This window comes from Anopheles coluzzii, chromosome 2, assembly GCF_943734685.1.
Source record: "Anopheles coluzzii chromosome 2, AcolN3, whole genome shotgun sequence".
NCBI classification, from domain to species: Eukaryota; Metazoa; Arthropoda; class Insecta; order Diptera; family Culicidae; genus Anopheles; species Anopheles coluzzii.
The window spans coordinates 71,353,902-71,363,562 of record NC_064670.1 but is presented as its reverse complement, the minus strand read 5'-3'; the positions used below and the strand labels follow the sequence as shown (position 1 = coordinate 71,363,562).

General features: G+C 39.7%; 3 protein-coding genes across 7 annotated transcripts; 1 reads left to right on the top strand and 2 right to left on the bottom strand.

The window, feature by feature from the left end:
- Window positions 1-504: 504 nt before the first annotated feature.
- Window positions 505-4,648, bottom strand: LOC120961530 (stAR-related lipid transfer protein 7, mitochondrial). 4 transcript variants are annotated; one of them, XM_040385311.2, is made up of 7 exons: window positions 4,035-4,648; window positions 3,390-3,729; window positions 3,152-3,318; window positions 2,610-3,081; window positions 2,191-2,309; window positions 1,915-2,046; window positions 1,331-1,440 (listed from the first exon to the last, which is right to left on the bottom strand). In XM_040385311.2, the coding sequence occupies exons 1-5, from the start codon at window positions 4,260-4,262 to the stop codon at window positions 2,257-2,259; spliced, it is 1,260 nt and encodes a 419-aa protein (XP_040241245.2). In that variant the 5' UTR covers window positions 4,263-4,648; the 3' UTR covers window positions 1,331-1,440; window positions 1,915-2,046; window positions 2,191-2,256. The 4 variants fall into 4 exon arrangements, with proteins under 4 accessions (XP_040241242.2, XP_040241245.2, XP_049463879.1 ...); XM_049607922.1 differs by lacking the exon at window positions 2,191-2,309; XM_040385310.2 differs by lacking the exon at window positions 1,915-2,046 and having other exon boundaries at window positions 1,332-1,440.
- Window positions 4,649-6,025: 1,377 nt separating this feature from the next.
- Window positions 6,026-7,489, top strand: LOC120961534 (high mobility group protein 20A). The gene is made up of 2 exons (XM_040385317.2): window positions 6,026-6,454; window positions 6,523-7,489. Exons 1-2 carry the CDS (start codon window positions 6,217-6,219, stop codon window positions 7,257-7,259), a joined length of 975 nt encoding a protein of 324 aa, XP_040241251.2. The 5' UTR covers window positions 6,026-6,216; the 3' UTR covers window positions 7,260-7,489.
- LOC120952072 (ATP synthase membrane subunit K, mitochondrial-like) lies at window positions 7,362-7,928 on the bottom strand. Of its 2 annotated transcripts, none has more exons than XM_040371186.2 (3): window positions 7,797-7,928; window positions 7,633-7,714; window positions 7,362-7,534 (listed from the first exon to the last, which is right to left on the bottom strand). In XM_040371186.2, the coding sequence occupies exons 2-3, from the start codon at window positions 7,711-7,713 to the stop codon at window positions 7,463-7,465; spliced, it is 153 nt and encodes a 50-aa protein (XP_040227120.1). In that variant the 5' UTR covers window position 7,714; window positions 7,797-7,928; the 3' UTR covers window positions 7,362-7,462. The 2 variants fall into 2 exon arrangements, with proteins under 2 accessions (XP_040227120.1, XP_040227121.1); XM_040371187.2 differs by having other exon boundaries at window positions 7,633-7,735; window positions 7,797-7,893.
- Window positions 7,929-9,661: the final 1,733 nt, after the last annotated feature.

Here is a 9,661-nt window from a genome sequence, read left to right as displayed (position 1 = left end):
CAAAAATGTAGCAAAATGGCAGTAAATCTGTTACACAAATTAATATTAGATTTCTCAATGCTTTTTAACCCTATGACTTCTCTTACACATCACACAAAAGAATAGGCTCACAATAGAACACACACTGTCAATTGAATATTAATGGAAGACTTTAGCTTTATAATAAATTTTGAACACAAAACTAACGTTTCTATTTAACAATATGTACGTGTCCTTCACATGCAACTGTTATGAATTACAACACAGAATAGAAACAAAACATATTACAAAGCAATTTGAATAAATTATCATTTAGTGAATAAAACACTATTCTGAGATAATGTTAGATTTCTTTCTTTGTTATGTATTTGATTCAATTGAGTACCATACGTCCGAAATAAAATTGCAATCGAACGGCTCGGTTTGTTAAATGTCGCGAAAAGCAAAACTGAGCATACTCAAAATGTTTCACAAACATCAGAAACTTTTTTTTCGGAAATCGGAAAGAAAGTAGAGGAACTAAAATTGAATTTTAATTTGTATTGGTTTTACTATTTTAAACTTTAACAAACAGAACGTTTCACTCCAAGGTACATAATTCCCTAGTACTTTAACAATATTAAAGACAAAAGGTAATTTTCACACTACTTTCTGACTATCAATAACACATGCGATATTTACAATTACAGACACTGCCCAAAAACCTCATAAAATAAAATAAAAAGATTGCACGTCTTTTAATGTCTGCAACGCTGGTAAACCAAGCCAAATACAATTAAAAAGGAATAGCACGATTGCCTACATTAATGGCAAAGAGGCCAAACTGAGGATAATAGAGAACAATCCGTTGAAGTATTTGCTGCACCGGTTGCGTGCGGTTGCTGAACGGAACTCATACTGTTCTTCTTAACGTAATCAGTTTTTGTGTTATGAATGTATTGTAACTGGCAATTTTGAGGTATTTTTGGGCCTTACTATTATTACGCCGCGATTTGAGTAATTCATTAGCATGTGGTAAGCATCCGCTATTAAATATGTCTATAACTCGACTTTGGTTGCTTACATAGGTTTAGCCATGGTTTTGGTCCGTAGAATGCAAAGAAAACCCTTACCTCACTATCCACGAAGTAGCATAGGACACGTCATACAAACCTTACTCAGTACTAACACTGCCCGGAGTGCAATTAGTTTCCCCCCAACAAATTAGCAGACCGCGTGAAATCGCGCGTTGTGCGTAGGGATCGGATCAAACGAAATAGATGTAAGAATATAAGTAGCTCCACCAGGATGTTTTCTTCACCGGTGGGCATTCTTCCACTATACTTTCACACGAATCTGTCGCCGCCGCACTGGGTGAACTTGCCTTTCCGTTAAGCTGCGTCGACTCTACATTGGACTTTGAGGTTGTTGAAGCTAGTGGTTGCTGAGATGCAGAATTTGTTTCGACATGGATTTCATTGACTGTAGAAATATGAAAGGAAATATGTTAAGTTTTTGTTTAGTTACTATAAAATAAAATACTGAAAAAAACAATCTAAAAGGCGTGTTAAGGTATTTTGGGCGAAGAAAAGAGTTAATGCAACAACACCAACAAAAAGTTATCTTTTCAACCAAAACCAACACAAACACTTTAAAAGAAATGTAAAGGTAGCATTAACAGAATAATCCTTTCAAAAAAAGGATCGAATGTAACTTTTTTTTAGTTATTCTAGTAACTTTCCTAGATGTTCAAAAAAACAAAATCAAATTCATTGGCTTCTGGCATCATACACTACTCAAGAATGTTGCAAAATTCATTATTTAAGCCAAATAAAGCAATTCTATTAATTTGATAGTATCATTTAAGGAGTTATTCCATGAAATCCCTGACTTGAACTGGAATAAATAACCGATATGAACAAGGTGGTAAAAAGCATAATAAATTTGAAAGCTTACAGTGAGCTACACAAAAGGGCACCTGCCTCATTGAATAAGAAGGGAGAAACAAATCTTATGTTTCTGGTAAGACAATTCTGTTCAAATGTTTTCTTCGCTGTTCCAACTACTGGCAAGAGACTGTGGGGAAATCTAATATACAACAACAAAAAAAGCTATAATAAATAAGTACATACATTTTGTAAACCTTCTGGTTTACTTACTAAACTTTCTGTAATGCTGTAACTGTTCTTACAATATCAATTCTAATAAAAAAAAAATGGTTCTAATAGTTACCTCATATTGTTGGAACATTGCCACACTTTGTCCCACTATTTCTTATATATAATATTTTGGAACAACCTACTTAATTTTAAATAATATGTAGCGCCAAAATTTCAACTTTTTCTCTACCACTGTGGCGGCACGGGACAGTGTTAGCAGTGTATGTGGATGGATTTCAATGGAACATACGTACAACATTAACGAAGCGGTGTGTCCGCAGCCAGCCCCATTTGGGCATGAATGTGTAGCCAAATGTAATCATGAAAATGAACGCCCGCATATTGCCAGGGAAGAGAAAGAGAGAAAAACGAATATACATACATTTAATACCAGCAAAGTCAGTTAGACACTGCTGAAAGCCCTCACTATACATAACGGATTATTCGTGATATGACAAAGCATGAAAGTGAGGTGTATTTGCAAACACGTACCTTGTTGTAGACTAGATTCTTCTTCCTGCTTTTGCGCTTCCGTGAAATCCTCCGCACTGTATCCGAGCAGTGTGTCTGGCGGATATTCGAAACCTGGATCCTTATGCTTGTCCCAAAACTCAATAATCCGCGTCTCATTCTGCTTCTTGGCTTTTGCATAGTTCACCGTCGCTTGGTGAAGTTGCCGCAGGAAATCGGGCATCTGCTTTTTAGCCACCCAGGTGGTAATGTACTTCGGTATTGAAAGTCCTGGATTATCGAAGTATGTCAGTACGAACGAGACTCCTGGCTTGTTAAAGGCAGTCGTTGGTTTGATCACCATATAGCTCCAGTACTCATGAACACGCTGGGTGTGCGGTTTGGCGGGACACTTGGGATGCTCCACGCTTTTATTCACAATCATTATTACACGCCGACTGCGATCGATAAAAAAGCGCCTGTTGTACACGTAATCGCGATTGGCAAATAGTTTCTGTTCAAAATGAAACGAAATGTTTATACAGTTTCCGGTCGCCATCAAACAAAGATGTTACTATACGTACCGGCCATAAGGCCTCCCAATAAATGATGTGACTGTTGGATCCTTTGGCCGTATCTTCGTCTATCACTTCCAAATTGACAGCAGTATTGTCCCACTTTTTCCGATACTCGACATCTATTTGGACGTGTAGAAAATCTTCTGCCGTCACGTCAGGATACTCAACGTAAACTAGTGGGAAAAGAGAAAAAGCAATTATAACAGTTGACACAAAAAACCGGCTGTTCGTCCATCGTGTGTACCTTTGTAAGCAAACAGTCCTGGCTTGATCTCCTGACGCCAAGTGATCATACGTTTCTGTTCAATGTACGGTTCCCAGACGGTGTAGACGTTTTGCTCAGCGGACAACATTTCGGTGACATTCTTGGGACAGCAGCAATAGTTGACACCTTCTACCCGGCAATCGATCTGCTTTCGTTTCCGACACTGTTTGCAGTAGATCGTTTCCAATTGCAGACGCTCCAGGAATTGGAAGTCGTCCATGTGCTCCTGCACCGACTCAAGTTCGATTCTTTCGCGTTCCCAATCAAACGTAAGCAGTGCTGCGGACGAGAGTACGAACCCTTTGGCATGTCGTTGTACCTAAAAAGCCGAAAGCGTCGTAGAAAGAAGTACGTCAGTGAGATGATTAAACATGCATTTGGGGTGTTTGTGTTACGGGTGCTGATGTTTTCAGTGCATTAGAAATCGTGTTTAGTTTGGGATTCGCTAAAAATAAACCCCCCTCCCCTCATACATTCCACGCTGATGATACCTTGCGCACGAATAAAGCATTGAGGACTGATATTTCGTTATCTTGTTGATTTCGTTGGGTTCCTGGCGATCCGCTGACGTCCTGTTACATAAACTAAAGACCCTCCCTCAATGCGGTAGCGCCGAATGCTTACCTGACCTCGGAAGCGTTTCAGCAATTCACGAAGTGCGCGTTCCTCCCAAATTTTGGCATAATGGGCAAATATCTGTTGGCTTCTTCGCAATTGCTGTGCAAACACGAACTCACATTGCGTTGCCCAAAGGCGTAATATGCTTGCTGATTGATCTTTCACATTTCTTCTTAAGTATTTATTGAACTTTCGCAGCGCCAGCGTACTGTTTGGGATCAGTTTCAAAGCCATCGAGCTGCTGCGAATTGATTGCGACGGACCGTAACTAGGAAGGGAGCGCTGACACTAGTACACGGTGTTAATGCTCTAATAAATTTAGGTAACAGGCACGGAACATGGTTCTACAGCGGAGAAAATTGTTGCTAATTTGATTCAATCAAACGCGCAAAAATGCCGGAACCTTTTGTGTAGCAAGCCTGTCGGTTTGATAAACAGATAACAACAGCTCTTGATGACGATTGAAACGCACTCCACTGATGAGAAAATAAAATTCAATATAAAGTACACTACAGTAGTACCGTTTGTTTAGTATTGAACGCAAATGGTTTTAAAGAACTTTCGTCTGAGTTTCCTTTATTTTTTTTTATTTTTTTGCTGAGTGATGCAACGAGTTTGACAGATGCTAAACATATGGCATTCAAACTACAAAAGGTAGCTCACTAGGCACCTTAAATTGTCACCGACCCGCAAGGCACCAGCTATGCAAACACCGGTTTTCACGAGGTTGCCAACGCTCCAAATCGGTGCGATTTTCCCTCGCTGGCGAGTGTTTTTGAAAGGCGTCGTGAGGGTTTTTGAGGGTTCAAGATGGCTACCAAAAAGCTAGCGCTGGTGTGTGATTGTGTTGTTTGTAAAAATCAAATGACCAAATTCTAAATATACTCCACCTACCCCCCTCTCATTGTCCACCAGGGATCCTTCATTCCATGTGTATGCCGCATGAAAATCTGCGTACCGCCGTCTCACTTGCTCGTACATGTTCCGCTATCGCATCAGCTGATCCGGTGGTGGCCCAAGCCCCACAAATAAAGCTTAAACAACTGGAATTACAAATAGTAATAGCAACAACAAAAAAACGAACGCTTCATAACTTAACTTGTTTGCTAAATAGATGGCGTTTTTTAACTCGTGATTATATAGCTGTGTTTCGCCTAACTTCATCTAATTATGGCGTATATAAGAATGGTGATGTGGTAAGATACGTGGGTATCAACACCAGCTAACATTAACACTCTGGGCGCTGGCATTTTGCATTAGCTTTCTGCGGAGAACACAGTACAAGATAAAAAAGCAAAGAGAGCGTTTCATTGGCTTACGATTGGCTTCTGCAATATACACTCTCTCGCTGCAATACGCTCTGCTGAGAGACCAATCACAGAAAAGTAAAGTGAACAAAGCTGTGATTTCAAAACGAGCCACACAGCGCCCAGACCGTTAATCAAATCTCACTTGGTTCAGTTCAGTTGATTTCCATTGGAGTTTAGTATTTAAACAATCTTATCGCCATTCTAGTTCTAGCAATGCATAACTTCAATGCGAAACCATACAACAGTACATAGGGAAAGAGAAAGCTCTAAAAGCAAAGAAAGCACCGCTGTGTTGCGATCCAACCAACAGATGGCGCTCCTATCTTTTTGCTATTTTTAGAATGCATGAGTCGTTTGCCGTCTAACGAAGTCTTTTTATATTCCTTTTAGGTTAAGTCTTTTAGTGGTCGTTTAGTGGATTTGTGACACATTGTCCATCAATTTAATTATGTTTGTACTACAATGTAATCGATTCCGTAGCAAATAATTGAACAAAATTGCACACATTACATTTAGTTAACTACCAAGTTTGTTTACCTTTTTTTACGTGTCCATATGCGCGAAAGAGATGGCGTAAATTGTCACCAACACAACGAAAGGCATATGGTAAAAGGTCAAAGAAGCGTTCGAAGTGAAGTGAGAGAGGGGGGCACAAAAGCTTACTTTGAAACGAGCACTGTACGCAAGTAAAGGAAGGGTAGAGAAAATGAGCGAAATACAGTGATAGTCGAACGTCAAACCCATCACCATGTTGTACGGGGAACGAAGCATGCACGTTCTCGTAAAAAGTGTGCTTGTGTTCGTTGTCTAAGTTTGTGTGCATACAAACAAAACAGCAGGGAAAAGGATTACCAATTTTATCAACAGTTTCGCTTTCAATGGAAAAGGAAAAACCGGAAGGATTAGATAAAAAGTCAGCAGTAGCCAATCAGGATGATTTGAAGCAGGAATTGAAACCAACGGATGCAGGTAAAAATGAAGGAAAAGCCCCTGAAACAAGCAACGCGTCATCGTCCGGCAGTGGAACAAAGGGTAAACAGTCGGCACCGAAGACCACGAAGAAAAAAAGGCAAAAAGCTCCGAAGGATGCAAATGCACCGAAACATCCGCTTACTGGTGAGCTTGTTAAATCCGTGTTCTAGCTTGCTTACATTTAATTGTCAACACGGTTGAAAATATTGCAGGATACGTTCGGTACATGAACGAGCACCGCGAAGGAGTGCGCCAGAAACACCCCAATTTGACGCCCATCGAGGTAACGAAAATAATGGCCGAAGAATGGTCCAAATTGTCAGAAGAGAGAAAGAAACCGTATCTAGAAGCCGCAGAGGTTGACAAAGAACGGTACAATAAGGAAATATCAGAGTACAAACTGAACAATGAAGCGAAAGCTAAAGCGTTACAGAACGAGTCGCAAGTAGCAAAAAAAGAGGTGACGGGGCCAAAAGTAGTCATATCGTCTATTCCATATGTTAATGGCAAGGTAGAACAAAAAGTGGCTCGCCAAGGCGATTACGATATACCCATTTTTACGGAGGACTTTCTTGATCACAACAAAATCATCGACTCGGAGCTGCGCACGTTGCGCAAATCTAATATAGATTATGAACAGCAGAATTCGGTTCTTGAGAAGCACGTCGAAAACATGGAAAATGGTATTCAAAAGCTAGATGGCGAAAAAAATAGCCTGGAAGCACAGAATGTTGTTTTAGAGAATTATCTAAAAAAGTTACGTGCCGCACTGGCTAATGCACTGCAGGGTTTACCTCTTGCCAGCGAATACTCCGGAGCCACAATCGACAATATTGATCAGTATTTGGAGAAATTGCATCAAATGGCAGATAGTAGTACGCAGGGCCATACTTTGAACAAAGCAAAAGATATTATTCGTAAGTTAGATCTCCATAATCTAACGCTTTAAACAACAACGTGGAGATGCAAACAAACGTTTCTCATTTTTCTAATCCGATTCGGATCCGAAAGTTCGGCACCATGCATGCAAAAGAAGCACCGAAACGCCAGATTCTAAGATTTACTCGACTGTTGCATAATGTATTTCCTCACGAGCACACTTCACGAAGTAATCCTATGTAGCGTAGCATGAACTCTTCCGGCGTCCTGCCATTACTTCTTGCTAGGCTTCAGTGAGAAGTACAAGATCAACAACCCAATCGATGCGTAGGTGGCCTTCGCAACCTGATTAGAAAATAAATGAAAAAGAAAAGGACGTTACTTTTGCTGTTTTCAACAAAAAAAAGCCGGAATAACTTTGGCAGCAGACGAACGATATTTACATTAGCGCGGCCCCGCATGGTTTCGCCATTGAAGATACGGGAGAGTCCGGTAAGTTTGCTTTCATCACCACCACCAGCCATTCTGCAAAATAAATAACTATAGCTTCAGTTTACTGTGAAAATGACGATAACTGAATATCTGGAGATTTTCTAATGCTACATACTTGGAGTTATGTAATTATCACTGTTTATGCGAAGCGAGTCGGAAAACAGCGAAAGATTTTCGTGAAGTGAGCAAGGGATATGTGTGTGTAGGTGGGTGTGTGTGTTTTAATTCGGTTTGACTGCTTGTGTCACGTTTGACAAGTGCTGTCAAAGTGTTTCTATTTTGACCACATATAATTTCCACTGTTCAACAAATACGTTTGAATTTAGCAGTTATAAAACCGAAAAAATAATATTATTTTAATTTTATTTTTTTATTTCGATCATCATCTTGTTTCATGTTTATTGTATTTGGTGTAACGATCGACGCTCATAACGATCATGACGGTCATACCGGTCTAGGACTTACATTCAGCCCATACCGGTCTAAGAACTGACCATGAATTCATTCCGGTGTCGGAACTGATACTGAACTTTTACTTATCCTGAAACAGCTGCCGATTAATTTCCGATCCTGGAACTGTACATTCACCTTTTCTGGATCAGGAACGAAACGTGATTCTGTTCTGGCCCAACTAACTGATTTCGCAGATCGACGAACCATGTCTGGCAGTAATATGCAGCGTAGGAATAGCGTAACTTAATTTTCTTGCCAAAAATCTTCTTTGTCAGCATACCGTTTCTAATTGAAATTCTCCCAAAAAAAGAATAACTAGCGTAGAATAATGTCAAAGACTTAAATACTCAGAGAGTAGTTTAGAAGACACACAGATTCTATATGTATCGGTTGATGTAAATCTATGTACTCACAGCTTACGAAAATCAGGCTAATTGATAATACTTCTAAAAACATAGGAATATTCCTAATAATTTTATTGTATGTTCCTCATTTTGGCTATTCTTGGAGATCACTAAACATGGTGATGGTCACGGAGGAAAACAAATCCGTACTCGCTTGCCTTTCTCCGGACACTTCGACTCCGGCAAGTCCGAACGAGTCTAGTGAGTTCAAATGAGTCCAGCTAGTCCGAATGAGACCGGTCAAATCCGTATAGGAAATATTTAAAAAGAAATTTAGCGGAGGAGTGGGGATTGATGGGGGAGTGGGGAGGGGTTGAAGGGTTCGGTCTAGCTCTAGCTTACGATCACAGCCATTAGTTCTATATATCTGCAGCTTTTCAAATATATGTACAATTTTAACACATTCTTTACACATTGCTTGATTGTACTTGGTTAACATCGATATCCATTTTGAAAGGCCAGTTGATTTGCGTCGATAGATTTTAGGTTCGTGGATTTGGCGTTTGTTAGTTCGTGTCTTTCAATTTTGCGTCTGTATCACAATTTTGCGACCAATAATTTTGTAACCAATGATTTTATGACCAAGAAATTTCGTAATCTTGAACAAGGATGCAGTAAATGGTAATGTGTATTTACAGTAGATCTCCATAACAATAATTAATTGAATATTTTGGGACACTGGGACGATTTTTTACATATAGGACCATTCGCAGGAATGACTTACCGTATTTAAGCGTATAAACGACTCCCTTTTAGACCGAAAATGGATAAAATCTGATTATGGGGGTCGTTATACACGGGGAGTAACTTTTCGATTACACCTGTGACATTATATTCGATTACATACAAAGATACGGCCTCAGCAATAGGCCACCACTCGATCGAAAATAATAGATCGATCTGGCTGCCATGTTGTAATCATTTGACACTCATATTGCCTACAAGTTGTTAATTTTACTGTTTTTTGTAAACTTCTTAGATTGTTGTTCATACTATTGTTCCGCTTTGTATGGAAAAAATCGAATATTTGAAAAATGCCATCGACCCGATCGACCCGAATGATCAGTAGGTGAGAGAAAGCATAAGCGTACTTTGACCCGACCTGACCCGAACTCGCTGTACT